General features: G+C 45.9%; 1 protein-coding gene across 1 annotated transcript in view; it reads left to right on the plus strand.

Moving 5' to 3' along the window:
• Positions 1 to 4,373: 4,373 nt before the first annotated feature.
• Positions 4,374 to 26,031, plus strand: part of LOC147635812 (D-3-phosphoglycerate dehydrogenase 3, chloroplastic-like) — a 36,664-nt gene continuing 15,006 nt past the window's right edge. Inside the window, exon 1 of the mRNA XM_086801161.1 lies at positions 4,374 to 5,206. Within this exon, the coding sequence (XP_086657287.1) occupies positions 4,576 to 5,206 (631 nt within the window). The 5' untranslated portion in view covers positions 4,374 to 4,575. The remainder of the gene's footprint in view (positions 5,207 to 26,031) is intronic.

Genomic DNA, 26,031 nt, shown 5'->3' on the forward strand with positions numbered 1-26,031 from the left:
GGCCTCTTCCACCTGTGTATGATTGGTGCTGTGAATCATTGGACCGTTGTTTTCCAGAATTCTGATTTCCTTGTTGGCCACCACCTTGGCCTTGACCACGGCCTCTACCTGAATTAGAGTAGAAGACATGTTCCGATGTGTTCTTACTTTGTAAAGAAGAATCCTCACCTAAAGCCTTTTCTTCTATGATCAGCATAGATATCAAGTTTCCAAAGTTGAGAATATTCTCCCTAACTGTAATGGAGGTCTTGAATGGCTTGTACTCTTTGCCAAGCCCATTCGGATAGACACTCACCAAATCATCATCCTCTATGATACATTGATAGACCCAAGGGATTCAACGATGCCATTGATCTTTAAGGTATATTCATTGATGGACATGCTTTTCTTTTCCACAGTATGCAACTCTTGCTTTAACTGTAACTTCCTTGCCTTTGTGTTAGTCCGGAATATCTGAACCAGATTCTGCCATGCAACTGCTGGAGTTTTTGCATCCTGTATGTGTCCTATCATAGTGTCTGTGACACTAATTGAAAGACAGTACTACATGACTTTTCTTGCACCATGATTCCAATCCTTGAATGCCTTTATATCTACAAGAGTGGCATTCTCCTTAGATAACTTTGGAGGCTCCTCATTATCTCCTTCTATATAATCCCAAAATCCTTTACCCCCCATTAGGAAATTGGTCATTATAAACTTCTAGGCATGGAAGTTATTCTTATCCAGCTTCTCACTAACAATCCGATTAATTCTGTTAGACATGTTTTCCTGCAGCAATCGAATAACCTATAAACAGATAACTTATGTATGCAACCTGTAATATAGCAGTATCTCCCATAACTGTTGTAGCAGCGGTACTTCAGCATAGCCTGTGTCACCAAATGTGACCAGAGCACATGTATATACACCCAGTATCAATAATTCATGTGCAAACCCTGTTTGCACTTCCAAAATGCACTACTGCACTGCAATAACCAGATTTCGAGCAGAAACTATTATCTACCAGAACTTCTAGAAAACTGTCGAAAATACCCTCTCTACAGTGACGAAACGAGGCTCGTAATGCACCCGAAACGCGAATCTGGCAAAAAAACAATGTCTAATAAGAAAATACACCTACCCTGTAGCTCTGCTCCCACGAAGACAGCTCCTCAATCGGAGATGTGTAGCTCCCAAAGCTACTGAGGGGGTGTTGTATCTAAACCAAGAAGGGGAAAGAGATGATGGTGCTCTTACCCGTGTAGTACCGCTTCCTTCCTTGCTTGTTCTTGCCTCTTGCTTGCCTCCTTAAGTCTCACACGAACCAGGCTCTAATACCATAAAGAGAATGTGGGGGAGAGGGAGAGCTTCAAACCCTAGCAACTAAACACACACACACACAAGAGAGAGCAAGACACAAGAGAGAGATGGATAGTTGAATTTTCATCTATATTCTTTTTCTCTACTCAACTAACATAACATAAAGATAAGAGTACACACTATATGGGTTAGTGCTCAACTACTACAACATACAAGGGTCGGTCCATAATGTGAACCCGACTAAATGAGCTGGCACTATAACTATGCCAGTCTCTAGTAATCCAAAATGGCTGTCACACAGCCTGTTATCCCACTGGTCGCATATCACCCATAATCTCACCAACCATGCCAGTGGTGTAGATGCAGATGCTATCACCCAGGCGGGTCATCAATGCACTAGTTGAGCTTGATATCTCAACAATAGATGAGGTACATGAAGCATATAAGTTCAGAAATCCCATTGTCCCAAATAATGCTAATACAGATTTATACCTGAATTTGGATTGACAAATTGATCACTGAAATCAAGGAGAAAATCTAATTTGATGCTTTACAAACGTTTAGCAACACTTGAATGTGAGATATGAACCACTAATGGTCCTAAAAACCTCGATGATTAGTACTAATTAAGGTATTAGTGAAAGCAATTTTCTATTAGTTAAGTAAAAAATATCATGATTTGGAGGGCACCGTCGAAGGGGAAAATCAAGGGGCTTTCTCAATTTGAAGCTTTGGAAAGCAATATCAAGTCCCCAATGGTATGATTGAACCCTCAATAATACTAATTGATGATGAGTAGAATTAGCACTAATTACCTAGTTAATGACAAAAAGTTGAAAATGATGATTTGCTTGAATCTTCGCCTTCTTTGATCATTTTGCTTCAAGATTTGGGTTGTGCATAGCTTCTTGACTCAATGATTGATCCCCAAGAGCAATTAGAAAAAATATAAATGTAGGCACCAATTTTTGTTGATGAAACTGTGTTTTTTTTTGGGTGCATTTTTTTAATCTCCTTCTATCGGGTGCTTCTTTGGACCAAATAATCTCAATCTTCATGAGCTTGTTACTCTTACCATAGAGTAATTATAGCTAAGAGCACTTGGGCCAATTCAAAACGATGGTGGGGTGAATTCACGATTTTACTCCAAAAGTGCTGCGTTGATTTGGCGGCATCAAAATCACATGATTTAGGTCGAATTGAAGCAAGAGCTTTGAGCTGCAGCTTAGCAATAGTGTTAGCTTTGAGGTCCTAAGAGGGTTTGGCAGGATGTTATGTGTGGAGGGAGAACCAATAAAAAAACCAACAGAGGGTAGAGCTACATTTTTGTAAGGAAGAAGAAAAATGTTAAAAAAGTGATTAGTACTAATCATGATTAGTTCAGATGATAAGATGAAGCTAATCATGCTGAAAGAGAGTGGAGTAAATGATAAGTAGAGATTAAACACTGAGAATCATAGGGCGAGAGTGAAGATGGAGCATGGTGCCAGGATCATAGGGCGAGAGTGAAGATGGAGATGGAAGCTCAAGCAATGGTGATGGTGACTAGGGTGGTAGTGCGAGGAGGCGCTCAATCAGTTTCCATCTAATCAAAGAAAAAATGCAGCGTGGAGATGGTGGGAATCAAGCTGCTTGGCTAAGAGGGTGGCGATAGCGTGTTGTGCATCATGCTAATAGCTTTTAAAAAAACAATGGGCATCATATGAAAAAAAACGCATATCATGAGCAGTCACAGCATGAACGCATGCAAGGGAAGGCGAACATCAAAAAACGCAAGGGAAGCTGGTTGTGTGCAAGGGAAGACGAACAACAAAAAATGCATCATCACGTCTTCACACATCATAGGGCGATTGCATGGGTTGAAAACGTAGACGTGGAGGTGATTGAAAAGAGAGCTACCCCAGCTCTGATACCACGTTGGTATCCACACGATCACACATGGAACCATATGGAGGATGAAATATCATCATCGTGGTGGAGTGTGTGAAGAGAGAGAGAGAGAGAGAGAGAGAGAGAGAGAGAGAGAGAGAGAGAGAGAGAGAGAGAGAGAGATTGCACAACTTGAATGGTACTCATTGTGTAAGAATGAAGGACCCAAGTACATGCTTTTATAGGCACCAAGGCCTCTGTCTTTTGATCTAGACCTAAATGACAACACCAAAGACACTAGACTAGACTCAAGACTAACTTTGAAATATCCAACAATAAGCATATGCGCATTGCATTGTATGTAGTAAGCAATGGTACATAGTGAAGTGTACACTAGCTATTATCTAGTAAGTTTCTTAATCTCGTTCATTAAGTTATCTACGTTTCACTTGGTGCCACAATCTATAGAGGCATATAGAGGGAGCCCCACATATATAAAGAAAGAGGAAGTGAATATGCTAGGTCCTCCACCATATTAACAGTATGGCACTCTAAAGGTTTGCCAATGGGCATTCATACTTTTCAATATGAATATAAGTATTAATATATTTATATAATTCATAAGTTTCAACACATAGTTTTTTAAATCCCCAATAAAGAGTAAAGAAATCTACATTCAATAGTAAGTTTGACAATACAACGAGCTGAACACTTAACCTTCCAAGGGTAGGCCTTTGATAGGTGATCACTCAACCTTCCAAGGGTAGGCCTTTGATAGGTGATCACCCAACTGTGGGTGGTACGAGATCATTATGAATTAGGGAATATTCTTGGAGGAGTGTAAGATAAATGCTTAAAAAAACACAAGCATACTTTAACAAATACATAGGTGCTTTTTCTATTAATTATCTCTCTCTTGACACACACTAGATTTCTCCCCTCCTCTCTCTCTCTCTTTCTCTCGCGCTTTCACATTCCATCTCTCTCTCTCTCTCTCTCTCTCTCGTGTGTGTAGTTTCCTCTTCTACCCATCATCATCTCCTCCTTAATTAAGCAAATCACTGATCCACATTGATCCAAACCTCTGTTTACAAGAACTAGATGACTTCTTTATGCAAGCAACTTTGTGGGGTAGTAAACAATGTTGGGCTCTCATTACGCCACATGTGTAATATTTTTTTTAAAATTAAAAAACTTCTAATTCCCAAGCATAATGTTTTCACGCTGCTTTCTCTCTCTCTCTCTCTCTCTCTCTCTCTCCTAGAAGAAGATGTTCCTCATCTACTAGAGCCAAGATTTTGTCAAAGATTTCTTCGTGGCTTCTGCAAGTTACTTTGTTTTGTAGCTAGAACACATTTTGGAACTCTTATAAAACACCGATCTTGGTGTGGGGACAGTGCAGCCATGGCCGCCACTTCTTCTCACCTCCAAATCCAAGTTGCCCACTGCGAGGGCGCAGCCGCCATCAGGCGCTGCCATCAGAAGAGGCTCTCGCCAGCTTTTCTTCGCGGAGATCTGCCTTTAATCAGGCGGCCTCACAACCTCCACCGGCTGTTATGGACTTTGGAACAGGACCCGCTGCTCCCTTCCGCTCTTGTTAACACAAGGGCGGCGGTCACCTCCCCTAGTCGGACCACCGCCTCCACCGAGGTGGTGGCTCTGCCCACGGTCCTGGTTGCCGAGAAGCTCGGCGAGGGCGGTCTGGAGCTACTGCGCAAGATGGCCAACGTGGACTGCTCCTACAACCTCAGCCCGGAGGAGCTTTGTGCCAAGATTTCGCTCTGTGATGCCCTCATCGTTCGCAGTGGCACCAAGGTCTCCAGAGAGGTCTTTGAGGCTTCCAAGGGCCGCCTCAAGGTCGTTGGGCGTGCTGGCGTCGGCATCGACAATGTGGATCTGCAGGCTGCCACTGAGTTCGGGTGCCTTGTTGTCAATGCCCCCACTGCCAATACCATTGCCGCTGCTGAGCATGGCATCGCCCTCCTCGTGGCCATGGCCCGCAACATCGCGCAAGCCAGCACCGCCCTTAAAGCAGGTAAGAGCATATTGCATTCGCCTTAGTTTCTTAAGCAGGACCATGTATTGATCCTGGTTTGCGATGCGTTTGTGGCATGCCTTTGCAAAAAGGCAGCTATGTGGCTTAGCAAAGAGTAAAGAATTTACTAATATTGCTCAGAGTGTAGTGCTTCGGACACCCCCCCTGGAATGACATTATTTAGTGTGGTAATCAGAATTCCGATGCATCTTGGTGCACATGCTTGCACTTGAAGATTTTGTATGCTTGGTGCATTTCTCCGCTTTTTCTCTCAACTTTTCCCCTCATTTCTCTATTCAACTATACAATTTTATCTTTATGTATACTATTTAATGTTAAAGAAATACCGTTCCCTAGCTGTTTCCATTTTCTAATTTCAGACCGTTTTCTACATCGTCCGTTCTTATTTCATGAAACTATGAATATCATGTAGAAGAAATGTGCTACAAGGTAGTAAATAAGTGGCAAGAGTATGAATGGGAGGCAAATTAGTCTATGGATTTATTCTATCTTGGAAGCATAGAATTGGCTTTTCGTGCCTATGATCAAGTATTCTCTTTTATATGGACATTATGGATTATATTATCAAACTCGAAGGCAAGCTGTATGGAGATATATCTCGAGCCATTTTAAGGATCAAGCGAGGAGATTTATCTTTTGGCTCCATAGCGAACCTACCAAAGAGAAGCTTAGTACTCTTCATGGTTGTTTTTCGTAGGATTTATTTTTTTATGTTAAGTCAGGCTTGTATGTATATGCAAGGAGACGTGGTATGTTTCCTTTCTTGAATGGTTTTGTTTTCTTTCTTGAATGGTTTTCCAAGGAAAACTTTGAATGATTATGCGGCTGAAATGCCTGGAAAACTATGTGTAGCGAAAATGCATATGGAGCACGAGGCTTTTTATGCTTGTGAGTGATTCTTATCTTATGTTTCAGACTTGAGTGCAAGTGCAAGTGGTAGAGTGCACTTGAGCCCACCTCTCCTCCAAGGTGTGTGGTCAGAGTACCAACTCGGAGTGCAAGTGGTAGAGTGGACATGACTGTTGGCAGGGGGGACTTATGTCTACGCCAAGGGTCGGCAGGTTGGATTTGGTTGGCTTGGGGACATTGTCTACGCCTGAATGGCTAGTGGACGAGTTGGATGCACAAGAACCATTCCCATGGACTCATTTAGTAGCGGGGAGAAGATGGCATGTGAACAAGCTTTAAAGCAATGGTTGTTTTATTATGGTAGATTCACATTACATTGAGGCCGGACAAATTATAGAAGGGCCCCCTTATTTATAAATGAAATGTGGGCATGTTATAAGTTGGGCACCTCGCATAAGTGAGGTGTGGACACATTTTGGGCAAGTGTGTGCAGTGTGTATGCATTTGACAAGTGACATAAGTGAGGTGTGGACACCTTTTGGGGCAAGTGTGCAAGTATAGGCTTTAACACCAGTAGCATGAGGTTATAACTTGCACATTCTTTTGAGGTGAATTTGGGCTTGTTCTTGGATTCATGTAGGTATATATTTATGATGTATTAGCGGATATGCAAATTTCACATTGTGAAGTTTTCGTCCAAGTTACAACCTGTTGATATTGTGTTAATTCTTTCTATCTTTAGTAGTGCATATGTCCTATTAAGTATCTTTTTGTTGTAATAATTCTTTCTATCTGCTGAAATCTTTTAGTGCTAGGCTTGATTATGTTGAGTTGCCCTGCTTCTTCGGAGTTTGACAGTAACTCAGTGCGCAAACCTTTGTATGAATGTATGCTCATGTGTGTGTGTGTGTGTGGGGTGTGTGTGTGGGAGAATACATTGATACCAAGTTCTACACCCACTATTGGGCATTGATGACGTTAGAGGGTGTCATATGCACAGTGTGTATCTACTGTGTGCTACACGCACACAAGACTAGCTTTGAGGTTTGGGGAAGCTTGAAGCTAGGCAGGCTGATTGGCGAGCTGAGTTAGGGATAGACTAATGGGCGGGCACCCAAGTATGGACGGGCCGGCATCCAAGTGTGGACGCCCGATGGACTGGCTAAGAGCCTATAAAAGGGTGGCCAAGGTTAGTCATTAGTCATATAGAGTCTCGCGTGATTTTGTGAGAGCTCTATGGTCAGGAGCCTGGATCTAGTGCAGACGTGCACCTATGTCATGCAGCCGAGGCCGGCAGCAGTCTCGAGGCCCGCGAGGGTAGCTTCGTGGCGGTATGGGACGTCACGAGGTAGAGATTGGTCGGTACGTCCATCTAGTTAGCTCAGCTCGTAGCTCGGTGGGGACAGCCAAGTCTTGTGGGCTTGCCCACGGCTGTCATGGTTGGGAGGTGAGTCAGGCTTGCATCCCCGTCTTGTTTGTTTGGTTTGTTTGCAAGTTTCGAGTCATGTACTAGGAGGGTTTTATGAGGAGATCCTATGGGGATGTGATAGTGGTATCAGAGCAAGCCTCGTGAACGAGCAAGTCGGTAGGTAGAGAAGATGAGGTCAAAGAAAAGGTATGAGTCCGAGAAGCTTGCTGTTTTTTTTGTGCATATTGCTGTTTTTTCAGATCAAGTATGTTGCTTTTTCATCGTAGGAGCCCGTGATGATGGAGATTGTGGTCTAGTTGGGTTGGTTTGCTTAGCAAGAAGAAGGGCTGTGTTGTTGCAATTGTTTGAACAGTTTGAAGAGAGAGAGAGAGAGAGAGAGAGAGAGAGAGAGAGAGAGAGAGAGAGAGAGAGAGAGAAGTAGCGCTTGTATGGTTATTGCGCAATTCTATGTGTGAAGAATCTCATCACACGTAGCTACACGCAGGGTGGCTTATCTGTACATAGGCAGGCGACTGCTTTCGCACAGTCAAGTGGAGCGCAGGCCGGTTGATACGCAGGTAGCTGTACGCTTAGACGGGCCAGGTACGTGTGCAAGCGTTGGTGCGCAGGTGGTAACTTTAGTCGCACATTCGTAGTCGGACTCGTACACAGGCTGGTCGCAGGCGGCGTTGGCAAGCGGGCGCAAGGTGGCATGAAGGCGCTGCAAAAAAACGCGAAAGCAGGTTGTCGGGTGGAGGTATTTTTAGCTTTTGTAAAAAAAAAAAAAGGCCCACGCCACGTTACCTTGCTTTTTTTTTTTTGCTAAACCTTAGTGAAGGGTTTAAAGACCCACTTTATGCTTTATAGGTGTTTTTTTAAAGAAAACAGAATATATATATATATAAATCACAAAAGCAAAAGCTAAAGTTGGCTTTTGGGGAAGCCTATATATTCTCCTTAAGCGGGCTTCTTGCCACACATCTCATCTCTTAAGTTCTCAAGCTCTCGAGTTCGCTAGCACTCTTATTTGTGCAAGATCAATTTTTCTCTCACCTTGCCCTCCTCAAGATGTCGACCCAAGAATCCGAGTTGGAGCCCCTTATCGAACTTGAAGACCTGGTGGCTACGAAAGATACGGATGCCGATCTTTTCGACGATTATGTGTCAAAATCAGATTTCCAAGAGTTTAAAGTTGCTCTCGAAGCTTTTTCCTCGGAACGTCAAGCACAAATCGTCGTGCAGATGCAAGCTTTACAGAACTCCAGTTCTTTGTTGACCACTACTCTATCTACTCTTTCGGGTATGGATACCTTGGCATCTGCTTTAGGCCCCAACATTACTCTGGAACAGTTCGGGAGCGAGCAAAAGCAGCGTACCAAGGAGATAGTGGATACTTGGGAAAAAGTCCATTTTCAGTTTCATCTATATGACGATGGGAAAAAGATCCAATTAGCAACAGGTTTCCTCTCAGGCAAAGCTTTGCTTTGGTGAAAGGAACTCAACCCTAAACCAATGACTTGGGCGCCATAGAATCCACATTCTTCTAGACCCTGGTAGCTCACACAACTTTGTTAACTACAAACTTGTGCAAAAATTGGGTCTTGATACGACACCCAGCGATCATACCTATGAGGTACGCCTACCTGCGGGTCGGCAAGTATGGGATCGAAAGGTGGAGATGCTACCAATCTGGATTCAGGATTACAAAGATACTGTGGAATGCTATATTATGCACCTAGAACATGTAGACTTGTTATTAGGGATTGAGTGGTTTAAGACTCTTCAAGTCGAGATAGATTGGTCTAGTCATATTTTTTCTTTTCAACATAGGAACACCGAGTATAGTATCTTAGGTAATTGTATAAATCCCTCTCAGGGATCTCTTGTAAATACGGTTGATTTTGACAATATAATGGATTCTTCTTTGTATACTGCTTTCCATCGTGTATTTGATTCCACTTTCTTCATTTCTCATAGCTTCTATGGATGTCAATGAATTAAGTGTATTTGAAAGCAAAGAATTACAAAAGATACTTGATTCGTTTCAAGATGTATTTGAAAGCAAAGAATTACAAAAGATACTTGATTCGTTTCAAGATGTATTTCCTAAGGAACTGCTATCGGGCTTACCACCTGAAAGGGCAGTAGATCATCGTATTGACTTGATCCCTAGTTCTCATCCTGTTAGTATTCCACCTTACAGAATGAGTCAAGTTGAGGAAGATGAGTTGGCTAAACAACTCGAAGATTATTTAAAGATGGGCCAGATCCGTCCAAGTAAATCACCTGGGGTGCACCTGTGTTGCTTAGGAGAAAGAAGGACAACACCTGGAGAATGTGTGTAGATTACAAGAGATTGAACAAGCTGGCAATTAAGAACCGTTATCCTCTCCCTAGATCAGATGACCTGATTGACCGGTTAGCAGCAGGAGCGAAATATTTCATGAAGATAGATTTACGTATTGGCTATCACCAGACATGTATTCATGAAAGGCATGTCGAAAGAACCGCCTTTCGGACTAGGTATGGCCATTACGAGTTTCTTGTATTACCTTTTGGGTTAACCAATGGTCCAGTCACTTTCCAGCAAATGATGAACGATCGTTCTCGTAAACATTTGGAAAAATTGGTGGTTGTGTTCTTGGATGATATTTTGATATATAGTCGTAATCTTGAGGATCACGTTAGACACCTCACGATTATCTTAACTATTTTAAGACAGAATCGACTATATGCTAAATTAAGTAAATGTGAGTTTTTCATGATAGACATCATTTACTTGGGACACAAGATCACTAGAGATGGATTGAGCATTGACTATGATCGAGTTCAGAAGATTCTGGACTGGCCTATACCGCGAACAGCGAAACAACTTCGTTCTTTTCTCGGTTTTGTTGTTTTTCTTCGGAAATAGGTGCGGAAGTACTCTCAGCTCACACCACCGATGATCGACTTGTTGAAAGGTCATGGACGTAAGTCAAATCATCCTATCACTTGGAATAACGATTTAGATACGGCCTTCAGACTTTTGAAAGATAAAGTCAAGGAAGCACCTATCTTAGCATTACTCGATTCTAGTCGGCCTTATGTTCTTGAAACTGATGCCAGTGATTATGCCATTGGGATTGCTCTATTTCAAGATAGTAGACCTGTTGCTTTTGAAAGTAATAAGCTAGACGACACTCAATCTCGTTGGCCAACCCTTGAGAAGGAGCTTTATGCTGTGATTCACGCTCTCAAGGTTTGGAGACATTATTTATATGGCTCCAAGTTTGTGGTATTGACTGATTACATCAGTCAATCAAGTATGTGTGTGATGCGGACGATTTGAGAGGAAGGAAAGCTCGATGGGTTGAATTAATGCAAGATTTTGATTTTGAGATTCGTTATAGAAAAGGGTCCATGAATAGTGTTGCAAATATGCTTAGTCGTATTAGAGAGGTGAATACTTTGTCGTTCACCGAGATTTCTACTGACTTATTTCAGTCATTGAGAGGGCTTTGTAGGACTGATAGTTATTTCGGTCCATTTTGGCAAAAGATCCAAGACGGGAGCTCATTGATTGACCAAGACTCGATGACTGAGCAGCCTACCATTCAGGCTGCAGGAGGTCAGTGGATGTTTCGGAATGGTTTACTATTCCGTAATGACAAAATTTTTTGTACCACAGATCCCGGACATTGGGTCCAAGATTCTTAAGGAGTGTCACGACGCCCCTTCTGCTGGACACCTTGGGGTACACATGATACTATCGTTAGTAAAACACACTTTTTATTGGCCAAAGATGAAAGGGCATGTAGAAGATTATGTTCTCAAGTGTCAAGTTTGTCAAGCAAATAAAGCTGAACGCTTTAGACAGACTGGGTTGTTGCATCCTTCGCAAATCCCAGGTAATAAATGGGAAAGTATTTCCATGGATTTTATTACTGGATTGCCAAGAACACATCAAGGCTACGATTCTATTTGGGTTGTGGTAGATCGCCTGACAAAAATGACTAGATTTTTACCAACCCGGAAAACTATTACAGCTATACAATTAGAAAGGCAGTTTATCGAGCAATTGTTTAGACTGTACGGGTTACCGCAGGACGTAGTCAATGATAGGGACTCTAAGTTTACGAGTGATTTTTGGAAACTTGTTTTTGAGAAGTTGGAAACAACTTTGAATTTGAGTTCCTCAAATCATCCTCAATTTGATGGCCAGACTGAAAGAGTAAATCAGATTTTGGAGGATATGCTTCGGGCATATGTATCCAAAAGATAGAGTTCATGGGAGGATTATCTTCCTATGTTAGAATTCGCATATAACAGTACTAAGCATACGAGTACAGGTTTTAGTCCTTTCATGCTTATATATGGTTTTCAACCTAGATCACCTGTTACAGTGGGATTCTCAGGACTTCAGCATGATGCATCACATAATTTTTTGCAAGATATGCAAGAAATGTTACAAGTTGCGAAGAAATCTATTAGAAGTGCTCAAGACCGAGACAGATTTTATTCTAATAGACATCGTTCACCCAGAGAGTTCTTTGAAGGAACGATGGTGTATTTGCGAGTTCCGAAAGATTCCGAGACTTTACGGACAAGTCTATCTCCGAAATTATCCCTAGATACTGTGGACCATTTCGTATTACACGACGGATTGGTTCAGTTGCATATGAATCGGATTTGCCTTCTCATGTGAAAGTTCATCCTGTATTTCATGTCAATAGACTTAAGGAAGTACTGGGTGGAACAGACCAGTTAGTTACTCCTCAAGAAATCATAGATGTCGAGGACATGACATTTGTTCCACACGAACTTGAAAAGATTCTTGGATTTTGTGAAATAAGATTCGGTATGGGATGTCATGAGGTAGAGATTGGTCAGTACGTGAGAATGGCTGTAAAACAGAAAAACAGCAAATAGATCTTGCAAAGAAGCACATATGCAAAAGAACTGAAGTAGAAAACTTGTTATCTACTGAAGTAGAGCACGAGGGTTGCCCGTAGGTGCATACAACCAACAGCAATGGCTGAATAATGAAGTGCTAATGATGCTAACCCAAGCCACCTATTTATAGATTGGACAAGAGCTGGTCGGCCAATATAAATCATCCACTTGCCTAGTAGAAGAACCACTATCCTCCTTTGAAAGAGACGAGAAAAAATCTGCAATAATAGCATCAGCATGAAACAACACAAGGGAAGGGAGATACTCATCCAAAGGAATTAGAGGAACTGATAAGGTCTCTATCAGAAACTCCTGTAAATAATCCTTTGTTGCAGATAGGACTCCTCTGTGACCACCAAGATGGACTCATCCTGCTCCTGTGAAGATGAAAGAATAGGGGAATCCTAGACAGCAAGAAAAGCCATCTTAGCATGAGACTTCGTGCCCTCCTCTATCGTTGGCAAAGTATCTGAACCATCTGTCGTGGGTGAAGTGTCTGAGCCATCGGAGGAGGATTCCTGTTTTACTTTAGCTTTGGCTTTAGCTTTGCGGGAAACAGCCTGTCTGGCAAAACATTTGGCCTCAGAATGACCAAGTCGGCCACAAAACTCACAAGATTCCTTCATCTTGGAACCCTTGTTGCTGTCAGAATCGTCGTCGTGAGAAGATGGGTGACTTTCTGCTGCTTGTTGTTGGAGTTCCCTTTTTCGCCTTTGCCTTTGTCCTTGCCCTTGTTAGAGGCAACAAAAGCAGACTCTGACTTGCCTTTTCCGCGAAGCATGCACTTGTCGTGGAGGTAACTCACGACTTCCTCAAAAGGGGGGAGAGGATCACGGAAATAAATTTGATCTTTGAAAGAGTCAAAGGATGATGGCAGCTTACCAAGCAGTTTATGGATCGGGTTGTTGATTGAGCTCCCATACTCCTCAAGTTGCCTCTTGATCCTTGTGAATTCCCCAATCTTATCAATGATATTATCTGAGTCACTGATGGTAATCTTCTCAAGATCCGCCTCCAACTTAGCAATCTTCACGGAAGATACTCTCCCGAACCTCTTCTGAATCTCATTCCACATCTGACTGGCATCACTCTGGGAAGATATGAATTGTGCCTGGATAGATGGTGTCATACAATGGATGATGATGAGACGGGCCCGTGCATCCAGAACTCCACGAAACGCGGGATCCACCAAGTGAGGAGTGGTGACAGAGGGCCACACACCTGCTCCTTCAAGAAGCAATTGCGTATAAAACGACCAAGTATGGTAGTTGGTAGCAGTCAGCTTCATGGAATCACTCACTTGAGGGGGTGAATAGGATGGCACATGGGAAGGGTTTGGGATGAGGGTTTGTGGGAGGGGAGAAACAAGAGAAGTGGTGGTGGTGGGGAATATGGAAGGAAAAGAAGCAGGAATCTGGGAATAAGGTAGAGAAATAGGAAGCTGGGAAGATGATCCCTGTGAATTTGGGGCTTGGGATCGGGGAGAAGAAAAGAGAATCCCCGAGTGAGAAGAATGCATGACCAGAAGCCATATCTCCGATAACGTAGCAGAATCCTCCTCTTCAACAAAGTTGATCAGAAAATCAGCAAACTCCTCCTTGAAAGCTGAGTGCAGCAAAGAGAAAGGAAGGAGAAGAAGGGATGGGAGGGTGGGAAACCAAAAGGAGAGGTAAGAAATGACTCCCCTGGGTTAAAACGCTGTTGTAGCACCAAAATATGGGGCTGAGATCTGAAAACGCAGATCTCAGGCTCAAAACGTAGCACCTTTGTGGAAAACGCAGGTCTTCCACAACAGAAAACGCAGCTCCTTAGTGGAAAACGCAGCTCCTCAATGGAAAACGCAGGTCCACAGCAGAAAACGCAGCTCCTCTGTAGATGTAGATGCGGTGGATCTTTGCCTACAGCAGTAGATGTAGAAAACGCAGGTCCCTTTGCAACACTGGGCTCGGATACCATGAAAGAATGGCTGTAAAACAGAAAACAACAAATAGATCTTGCAAAGAAGCACATATACAAAAGAACTGAATATAATACTTGTTATCTGCTGAAGTAGCTCGTAGGTGCATACAACCAACATCAATGGCTGAATAATGAAGTGCTAATGATGCTAACCCAAGCCACCTATTTATAGGTTGGACAAGAGCTGGTCGGCCAGTATAAAAACAGTGGGCTGGCCAACTATGCAAAAAATACTAAAATAATGTCTAAAAAATAGACAAAAATAGCAAAAAAATATCTAAAGTAAGATGAATGCATGGCCTCATAAATCTGGCTAGATACAACATGAAATATGCACATATATGCCCAATCTGGAGATGATAATGCCAACAGTACGTCCATCTAGTTAGCTCAGCTCGTGGCTCGGTGGGGACAGCCAAGTCTTGTGGGCTTGCCCACGGCTGTCATGGTTGGGAGGTGAGTCAGGCGTGCACCCCCGTCTTGTTTGTTTGGTTTGTTTGCAGGTTTCGAGTCATGTATTAGGAGCGTTCTACGAGGAGATCTTATGGGGATTTGATAGAGGGGATGCCTAGTCCATACTATGCATACTGGAGTTGATGGTTACAGTGTCTTGTGGATGGACTACTATGAGGTTATAACTTGCACATTCTTATGAGGTGAATTTGGGCTTGTTCCTGGATTCATCTAGGTATATATTGACACCTGTAGCAAAGACAATAATGCTCACCACCTCTACCTCTATTTTAAGGCACCTCTCCGTAGCCTTTTAGGAGCAGGTTTATGATTCCATGCCCATTTCTTTGGGGAATCAGATTCAGCCCTCTCCACCCCTCTCTTGCTCATCCCTCATGCTCCTTGAAATCATGAGGTGGTGTGAAATTCTATCGTGATCTATGCTGCCCTACACCTGCTGAAACCCTAATTCTCTGTTATCAGGGTTGGTTGGGGACTGTTCTGAGTTGGTAAAGTGCTGCCTGACCTGTTGAAGGCTTCCTGGACCTGTTTTGAGCTGCCCAGATGTTCTGTGAGCTGCCCGGACCAACTGTGTGCTGCCCGAGACCTGTTTGGAGTTTGCAAGCTATACTTGCTGCCTGAGATTATGGTCGTACTGTAGCTAACTACTATTCTTTACTGTACTTGTTGGTAGCAGTACTGTACCTGCTGATGCTGATGGCCTACCTACTGCTGAATGTACTGTTATGCCTATTGTACCAATTGTGGAGCTCATGGATCTGTTGAAGGCACTGCAATACCTGCAGCCCGTGTTGTATCGGTGATACTTGCAAGTAATTAGAGCATATGGTCTTTTGGTTATTCATAACGATAGTTGTATCTTTGCGTATGTTTATTGGTATACATGTGGCAAGAAAACCCCAATTATAGAGTGAGCCCCCAAAGTAGATGAGATACTCCTTGGTTTTAAAATTATGCAAGGGAGAGGGCCATTTTGGTGCTAGTTTATAATTTATTGTGGATGTGGCCAGCATATTTAAAGTTTTTAATTATACTAATAGTCATGAGTGTTTAGTCAAAAACTTGCGGGCACCACCCAAGCGCATTACGTCGGCATTACGTCAATAGCATATCCCCTGAAGTACAAGGTGATGACCAAGAATCTTACAATGGACATTGCAATCGTTGTACTTTGAAACAATGTCCTTATAAGATGAATCTCTATTTTGCCATTGTGGAACTTTCGGAGTCAACGAAAGTTTTTATAGTTGCATCCTTGCTTAAGGCCACTGCCTGCCTTCGGTGGCATAGATGGCAAAGGTGCCATAACGTGGGCGAAGTTTGAACATATACTTGCCAAAGCAGATTTTCTCGTTCTAAACTTCGGATATTAGAACAAACTGGGTCCTTATTCTCCTACATCTTTGAGTTCACCACATTGGTGTGAGAGATTGATAACCTCACCCTTGACAAAGAGCTTCATGCTTTCATATCGGGACTAGCTCTTATCTTGCACTCTAATGTCCATAAATACAATCCATTTACCTATTTGCGATGCGGAATGGGTTGGGGATCTCAATTCTTCAAACGCAAGGTTCTCTAAAAAAGGACATGTTGCTATATTACTAGCAACTTGTCAGACCCTCAAGGATCCTCGATCTCTTTTTTTCTATAATCAAAATTCTTGACAATCTTTCTTCCCAGGTCAGAAGAAACTTGAAAACTCTTAACGTTGGACATCTAGTTCTAGCAACTCAAACGATGCTTCGAGTTGATATTGAGTCCAACTCTAAGGTTACTTATTTGGTCTGGCCAAACCATTTTGTTGAGATGATCTCTGATGAAAATGAAGATTCTTCTAGCATGACTTTTGAAGACCAAATGAATGAAATTGATAAGTTCTTGGACTCCTTATATGAAGATGATGATTCACCAATAATTGGATCCATTGAAGACGTGAAGACTATATAAGAAGTTGATCAAAGTGTTTTTGAAAGACTTTCTTCACAATACTTAAAAGATGGACTCTCCAACACGTCCATGGATAATGTTCATGACAATGGTGAGTATGTCTTGCATGCTCTTGACAAATTCATTGGATACTTGAATACCTTTGATATGGAAACTAAAGCCATAAAATGGGCACTTGTGGAAGTGTGTTTATGAATTGATTGCATGCGATAAGTGCCTAATCAAAGACTTCAATCCATGCACAAATTGCTTCTTCTTCATGCTCAATACACAATAGAGAGAGATGACCTAATCTACCATGTATAATAACATGAAGTATATACAATGCTGAATAGAGTTAATAGTAGCACTGCTCCTGAGCTCTCAATGACTCAATGATGGTTGACTGACCAATGAATGAATATGACTAAGGCTTGGACTCCTTGTTATAGTGTCTAATGTTGGTGAGTTGGCTACCAAATCTACCAACCCTAATAGTAATGTCCAATTGATTGTGTTCACAAACAATAACCCAATAACTCTGTCCACATTGGGCTGCTCGTTGGTCGGTCGGACAGTATTACAATGATGTGGCGCAATGGCCCTTACAAACACAAGAATCTTGCAACGTACTCAACCTCTGAGCTGGCCAATGTGTAGAAGCATGTCCACACTATCATGTGCATGCACACGGACATGCTAATCCCTGGGCTAATCTCTACAGGGTAGCAGAATAAACAGATCTCTTAGGGCATGAGCAGGGCACAAGAGACCAAGTTGGCAGCAGGTGGCTCAGATGGCTATAGGCGCCGTTGGTTAGACAAGAGTGTTATTGTATTTTTGCTGTTGGGGCTGTCAGTAGTCGGTCAGCATAGGGGTTGTCCCAAGGATTTTTTGGAGTGTGGATCACCTTTTGATGGGGCAGCCTAGGACTTGCCAAGATTGTACCTTTTTGTACCATATTGAATATACTGAAAATACAGCTATCTCTCTCTCTTCACTCCATATTCTGTTTGCGTTTGCATCAAGATGCTCTTGAAAGGTGTTTAGGTTTTAAAGAAGACAGAGCCTTCGCACATGTGACATTGGTATTAGAGCTTCAGGTTCTAAACATTGATGGTGTCCCAGATGAAGGTGCACAATCCAAGGAGAGTAACACGACATGGAAGAAGTTCCCAGGAGGTTGGTTGGTGGTGTTCCACAAGACCCAAGGGGAATGATTGGTGATTGTATCTTTTTGTACTATATTGAATATACTGAAACTATAGCTATCTCTCTCTCTTCTCTCCATCTTCTGTTTGCGTTTTGCATCAAGATGCTCTTGAAAGGTGTTTAGGACTGAAAGAAGACACAGAGCTTCCGCACATGTGACATTGGTATCAGAGCTTCAAGTTCAGCAATGTTAAACATTGATGGTGTCCCAGATGAAGGTGCACAATCCAAGGAGAGTAACACAAGACATGGAAGAAGTTCCCAGGAGGTTGGTTGGTGGTGTTCCGCAAGACCCAAGGGGAATGGCAGCCCTGTGAGTCGGATGCCACTTGGGGCATACCAAGAAAGACTTTCAAGAAAACGGTTCTAAGGGATGATGGTCATCCAAGGGGTGGAGTGAGTGCGAGACTCTGTCACTAGTTGGGCATTCTCTACGCTTTAGGACCTATGGATGGACTTCATTGTGTGGACATGACACTTCATGGGAGGGGACTTATGTCTACGCCAATGGTTATGTGGACTGGCACCTCATGGTAGGGGACTGATGTCTACCCCACAAGCCAGTAGGCTGGGGATTTTGGTCCGCACCCATGCCCAGATTACGGTATTTCGGTTGGCTTGGGGATGTAATTTCTAGCATAGGGGTTGTCCCAAGGCCTATTGTAACGCGCGGAAGCTGTGGGAGTCTTCTTTCAGTCCTAAACACTACTGGCAACATGCTAATGCAAAACGCAAATCTATATATATATATATATATATAGAGAGAGAGAGAGAGAGAGAGAGAGAGAGAGAGAGATGCTGGAATTCAGGTATCTTCATATAGTACAAAAAGGTACTCTTACACACAGCCCTAGGCTGCCTTGAATAAAAGGTGCTTAACACCCAAAACTATCCCCCTATGGGACTCCTAGTGACCCAAACCCCTAGAGGGTTGAATGGCATGAATGAGGAACCCTTGTGCCTATTTATAGGCCCTCCACAAGACACATGAAAATGGCCGACTGCTGGTCGGCCAGTCAACAAATGTCCCACCTGACTTGGCTTCTTTTGGTTCCTTCATGCGCCTGCAGCCGCCTCCTGAAGTGCAGCTGCCGCCTCAGATCCTGGTACAGCCGACAACCAAATCTGCACCGACTGCCTTGAATTCCAACGCAACTGTCAGTGCATCCTTCCACCAATCTCCAAGTCCATCACTGGCCCATCTGTACTCTGTGCTCCAAATCCCTAACTCTAGTGATCTCAAGGAACACCACCAACAAACCTCTTGGGATCTCTTCCCGATTCTGTGTTCCTTGCCTTGGGCTTCGTATCCGTGTACTTTCCTGTACCTTGGACCTGTACACCATCATATGGGACTGATTCAGTGTTTAGCTTTGCTGAGCTTGATGCTCTGATACCAATGTAACGCGTGGAAGCTCTGGGAGTCTTCTTTCAGTCCTAAACACTACTGGCAACATGCTAATGCAAAACGTAGATATATATATATATATATATATATATATATATATAGAGAGAGAGAGAGAGAGAGAGAGAGAGAGAGAGAGAGAGAGAGAGAGAGACTGGAAATTCAGGTATCTCCATATAGTACAAAAAGGTACTCCTACACACAGCCCTAGGCTGCAGCCGCCTCCTGAAGTGTAGCTGCCGATCCTGGTACAGCCGACAACCAAATCTGCAGCCGACTGCCTTGAATTCCAACGCAACTGTCAGTGCATCCTTCCACCTATCTCCAAGTCCATCACTGGCCCATCTGCACTCTTTGCTCAAATCCCTAACTCTAATGGTCTTTTTCTGGTTACCTTTGCTGGAGAACCTCTGAGAATGTCCATGGCATATTTTCATGCACATGACACCTATATAAGGCTCAACCAAGCATTTGTGTAGATCATTCAGTCCTTTATGGACTTGGTGACTTTTCGAGTCTAGATTACCTTTTGATGGGGCAGCCTAGGGCTTGCCAAGGTTGTACCTTTTTGTACTATATTGAATATACTGAAAATATAGCTCTCTCTCTCTCTCTCTCTCTCTCTCTCCATCTTCTGGTTGCGTTTTGTATCAAGATGTTCTTGAAAGGTGTTTAGGGCTGAAAGAAGACAGAGCTTCTGTGCATGTGACAGCATCACACTCACGAGAGTGTGCACGTGACAAAAGCGTATCATGATTATATATCAATGCGGGACTTCATGCTTGACTTATAAGTTTCTTCAATATCGAGAGACATACAACTAGTCAACCTCACGTTTAACATATGGAAGCATATTTTGACAAGGAATTCCCATAATGATGCTACGACATGGGATTTGACATTCCAAGGAGAAAGACAGAAGAACATCAATATTCTCAAAGTGGGTTCTTATTTTAAGTGGGAGGGAATGCCACCATTGTGACTTAAAGTCTCTTTGCACTTAAATTGATTTATTAATTATAGGTTATTACTTGAAAGGACATTTATGAAAGGTCGCGACTCAAACGATGGTCATATGAAAGGACACACCTCTTCTAAAAGACAACTATTAGTTCAAGACTCACACCTCTACCAAGTGGCATGACACCTTAATTCGTAGAGGTCATGGCAACAATGCAATACAACCGAATTAACCGGCTCGCTGAAGCTCACGCTCCCCCCTCCTGCTCGCGCTGCTGCCTGCACGCCCTCCCCCCCTTCCCGCCCACGCGTCTGCTCCCCCCCCTGCCCTCGCGTATGTTTCCCCTCCCCCGCTTGGTTTGCCTGCGCGCCCCAGCGCTGTGGCGCCCCCCCCCTCTCCTCTCCTTCGCGCCCCCCCTCCCTTCTTCAGCGCCCCGCCCCCCCTCAGCCAGCCGTCGCCCTCTCTTCCCCCCCCCCCCCCCCCCCCCCTTTTCACACTGCTTCCGCCCCCCCCCCCCCCCCCCCTTCCCCTTGGGGTCTTTTTTGTCTTCACCTCCTTACCCCCCCTCCCCTTCTTTCTGTTTTTTCCGTCCCCTAGGTTTTTTTGCCTTCCGCCTTTCCCCTCCGCCCTTTGTGTGCAGCTCGGTTCTTGCAGGACTCCGCATTCGCTCCGCCTTCGACATAGCTTCAGACTCTGATGGAGGCTCCTCCCGCCCCACCTAAGAGGGACTCTCCCGCAGCCCCCTCGCCCGCCCTTGAGGATACCCCCATCAGGCTTTCTCTTTCGCCAAAAGAGGAAGCGAGCCTCGCCGTAGAGGTGGAACGCCTCCAGGCACATTCCACCATCTGCCGTATAGTCGGCACTCGCCCCAGCCCTCGCCCCAGCAGAGGGGAGATCCGGGATCTTCTCCAGGCCCGCCTTCTTGCAGATGTGGGCAAGATCCTGGACGTTCAGCTACTGGGCCGTGGACACTACCAGATCAAGTTCGAGACAGCCCAGAGCGTGGCCAAGGTCCTAGCCATGAGTCCCCTTGACATCAGGGGCGCTCGGGCATTCTTCAGACCTTGGCAGCATGGCTTTGACCCAGCAGCAGCCGAGCAGGAAGAGCGCCTTTTCCATGTTACAGTTTGCTTTCTTGGACTCCGCCGTGATTACCTTCTGCTCCTTTCTAGGCTAGGAGCATTGGTAGGTTCGGTGCTTGAGATTGGCCCCACAGCAGCTTCAGTGGTGGCCAGAGTAGCTGGGCTACCTTCGGTCAGAGTTTTGGTTCCGGACATCTCCCTTCCGAAGGTCATTCAGCTACCTAGGATAGGGGGGGGGGATGGATTGATCAGAGAGTGGAGTTTTCGGGGCTCCCGAACGAGTGCTTTATCTGCAGGGAGGTTGGCCACCTGGCCAAGGCCTGCCCTCGCAGGAGACCTCGACCTTCACTGCAGCAGCAGGCCCCCGATGGCCCGCCCATAGATGCGGCTCGACAGGCAGCCTCCGGGACACCTGCTCAGTCCACAGAGACCTCGGAGTGGCAGCCTGGACAGGGGCACCGTCGAGGGAGACAGTCCCAGCAGCACGCCCAGAGACCGATGCAGCAGCAGCCACAGTCTTAGCATCACTGGGTTCCCGTGAGGAACATCTTTGCTCCCCTACAGGAGGAGACCCCAGCGTCGACTGAGGACCAGGAGATGCTAGCACCCCCTCCTTTGCCCCCACCCCCCCTCCCTCATCTCCCCCTCCCGCCTCGCTTCCACCTTCGCCTCCTCCCGTCCCCGCTCCGGTTTTGGCAGCGGCTCCTTCTCCACTCCCTTCTCCCCCCCCCCCCGCTCGCCTCAGCTCCCCGGGAGGCCCTGGCAGTTCCCTGGCGCTCACCTGCAGTTCGGCGGACACTAAGCACCGACCTTGCTCGGGCACCGCCGCAGAGGAGACTTACCATGCCGATTCGGGCTTCATGGATATCCTCTATCCGCAGTCGGCTGAGTCGTCTCGACACTAGATAGCGCTCGGAGGCTTTTGATTATTCCTTCACACGGCTTTTTGGAGCGGAGGGCCCCCATGAGCCAGCACCCATCAGAGTTCATGTAGTGATATCTCTGGCCCGAGGGGAGGAGGCACTTGATTCAGCGGTGGCCTTCTCATTCCCTCTCTGTGGTCCTAGCGACCGGGAGTGGACTATGGATCTCGCTCTTAGCACTTTGAAGACTCGGGCAATTGAGTTTTCTCATCATGTGAGCGATCTAGAGGTGACAGACGTGATAGGCCGACTATGGGAGTTGGCTCATTTTTTCTTTGATCCCGAGAGTGTCGATGCCTCCGGGATTCGACATTTGGTGGTTCGCATAGTGGAAGACTTAGCACGCGACCCTGGATATGTATGCATACACGAGGTTGCTTTGTCTGAGCGGGAGGCGGTCGCCATGGGACACAGCCACTGGCACCTGTTCTAGTTTTTTAGCACACCGGGTGGGCAGATTCGCAGCCGCTCGGATGGGGACTATTCTCCATCCAAGCCGCTTGCGAAGGCCCGCCGTACGGCTGAGACAACCTCCACCTCAGCAGGCCATCCATGAGGATCATCTCATGGAATGTACAGGGCCTTGGCGGCGCACACTATATACGTTATCGTGGTTGCTTGAGGCAGGAGCTTCAGAGATATGCCTGGTTGGGGGCAGTATTGATATTTTGATGATGCAGGAGCACCATTTGGGTGAGAGCAGGATCTGGAGATACGGTTCGGTGATGCCTGGTAGATGGGATTCCTTTTGGTCTGCAGGGTTTGGCCCCTTGGGTGGACAGGGAGAAGTATGTATGGTCATTGCGGATGTATGGCGGCAGGCCATTGTGGATCGCGCCTGGTAGAGCACAGTATGTCATTCTGAGGATGCATGATGAGCTCTTTGGCGTGCTCAATGTCTATGCACCCAACCATGCTAGTGCCAGTGTAGAGTTCTGGACCCAGGTTATGGATGCATTGCCAGAGGCCGCACATTGGTGTGTCGGGGGAGACTTCAACATGCTTGAGGACCCGGCCGATAGGGTGGGAGGCAGTCATGTGACAGTGCACGGCACGGAGCTTGCAGCTTGGGAGCGATTTTGCATGACACTGAGGATCACTGATGCATGGCAGCATGAGGCTTTCTCCCACTCTCAGGACAGTCTTAGTTTCTCTCAGTCGGATCGCCGGCAGGGAGGGATTAATCTATCACGGATTGACCGCTTCTATGTGGGCGACAGGTTAGGGGAGCGAGGGGGCTCCGTTGGCATTCTTGCTGGCACCTCTTTTTCAGACCATGCGCCAGTTATTTTGACACTTGAGGAGAGGACACGGGAGACCAGCTTGCAGTTGAGGATCCCAGAGAGGGTACTTATAGATCCTAGTCTCGCTAAGGACATTGAGAGGATATGGCATGATATCCAGAGCTCTGACCAGTGTGCCCAGGGACTCATCGAGCTCAGCTCTTTTTTGCACGCTGCAGCCTTGACACGGCTGGGAGAGACACGTGAGCGGGAGCGTCGGTTGAGACGTAGCCTTGCTTCGCTTCAGCGCCTTCAGGAGCAGTAGCCTACATGTGGGTGGGTGGCGTCCCAGCTGAGCCAGGCACGCCAGGAGGTTAGAGAGGCAGAGGAGCAGAGACATGAGTTCTACTATCGTCGCTAGGCCTCTCAGTGGATGCAGCTTGGTGATACAGTGACTGGGGAGTTTTTTGAGATCACTGGACCTCGCCATGCTCGAGCAGGAGTTCGCCAGCTCAGGAGGCAGGACGGATCAGTAGCCATTGAGCCCGGGGAGATCAAAGCCATTGCCATTGAGTTCTATAGAGACTTGCTTTCAGCGGAGCCAGCCATTGAGGCTCGAGATGCTTGCAGACAGATTGTGTGGGCCCATGTGCAGAGGAGGGTCACAGATCGTATGCGTACAGTTCTGGGTGAGCCTCTTTCAGAGGTTGAGCTTGCTGAGGCCTTGAGGGTCCTTTCGCGCCATAGTTGCCTTGGGGAGGACGGATTGACGCCTGCCTTTTTTATGCGCTATTGGGACCTTTTGGGGCCAGGCCTCCGCAGGGGCTTTCAGTATGTTCTGGACACTGGGGCGATACCACAGAGCTTTTCAGAGGGCTTGATCTTTCTTATCCCCAAGGGGGAGAGAGTATCAAATGATATTCGGCATTGGAGACCTATTACGATCCTCAATACTGTCTACAAGGTCTTAGCAAAGGCCTTGAGTTTGAGGATCCAGCCCTTCCTGGGGGAGTTGATTCATGCTACCCAGACAGGATTCGTCAAGGAGCGTAGTATCCTTGACAACATTTTCACCTTCTGGGAGGCGTGAGCCCGAGCTAGATTTCTCGGTGAGGACCTGGTCGTGATGCTTCTCGATTTTGAGAAGGCATCTATATTCCACAGCTTGTAGCCAGGTGCTGATGGCAGGAGGACGGGGGCCGAGTTTTGAGTTGACCAGGTCAGTCCGTCAGGGGTGTCCTCTCGCCCCGTTTCTTTTTCTCTTCTTTGCTGAGGCTATGAGCATGTATCTGACGGCAGAGGAGGTTGGTTTGAGAGGACTCTAGCTCCTAGTCTGGGGGGAGGACCTGCTCGATGCTGAGTTTGCTGATGACACGGGTTTATTTTTGCATGGCTAGGAGGCCAATCTTCAAAGGGCAGAGCAGTCGCTTTAGGTTTTTAGTGCAGCTTCAAGAGCATTGATCAATTGGCGCAAGACAGTGGCCTTTTGGATCAGTAGCGCTCCCACTCCGGCATGGAGCCCAGACCCGGTTTTAGATGGATTTCTCCTGGCACAGCAGTGCGGTATTTGGGATGCCAGATTGGACTAGATTTGTCACCTGAGCAGCAGATTGCCCCGCTTCTTGTGAGCATTCGGAAGAAGCTTTTGTATTGGAGTACAGCTCGGCTATCCTTGGCTGGGAGGGTGGTGGTGGCAAATCAGGTGCTTTTAGCGACCATGTGGTACATCACATCTTGCTGGATCTTCTCGAGCTCTTGCATCAGCCAGGTACAGAGGCTGACCAGGAACTTTCTTTGGTCTGGGCGGGATGGTCAGCCAGCCCGGGCTAAGGTCGCTTGGGAGTTATTACTCTTCTGCTGGCCCAGGGGGGCTTGGGCATTATAGATCCAGTTGATCAGAGTAGAGCCTTATTGGGGAAGCTTATTTTTTGGGGGCTGCTTCCAGGCGCTGAGCCTTGGAAAGAGCTGCTTTTGCAGCGGTTGCAGGCTCGGGCTCCCCCAGCAGGGGGCACTTGGGCACCAGAGATACGATGGATCTTCATAGAGATGAGGAGGACAGGCCTCAGTAGAGGATGGGAGGACAGATTTGCCTTGAGTATCTTGCGAGCTTGGGAGTTGCTGAGACCGGGACTCTCTCAGAGACCTCCTTCTTGTGATGAGGAGCGGGCCAGACAGCCGCTCATCTGGAGCCCAGCGGTTCGCACAGAGCAGGGTCATATGCTGGGTTCTCGGCCTCGTCTAGCCTGGGGACCATTGGCGGCAGGCCTAGCACGTAGTTTTGGAGACTGGCAGGCCTTTTGCAGTCTCCCAGAGGAGATCCAGGTAGAGAGGCTGAGTCACTTCAGAGGGGGGCTGATTATGAGGGATGACATTCAGGAGGCACTCACAGAGGAGTGGTTCACGCCTCTCGAGCCAGTGGCCCCACGGTGGATGGGAGCCTTTAC

Source organism: Cibotium barometz, chromosome 8 (genome assembly GCF_041138505.1).
Source record: "Cibotium barometz isolate CiBa-2024 chromosome 8, ASM4113850v1, whole genome shotgun sequence".
NCBI lineage: Eukaryota > Viridiplantae > Streptophyta > Polypodiopsida > Cyatheales > Cibotiaceae > Cibotium > Cibotium barometz.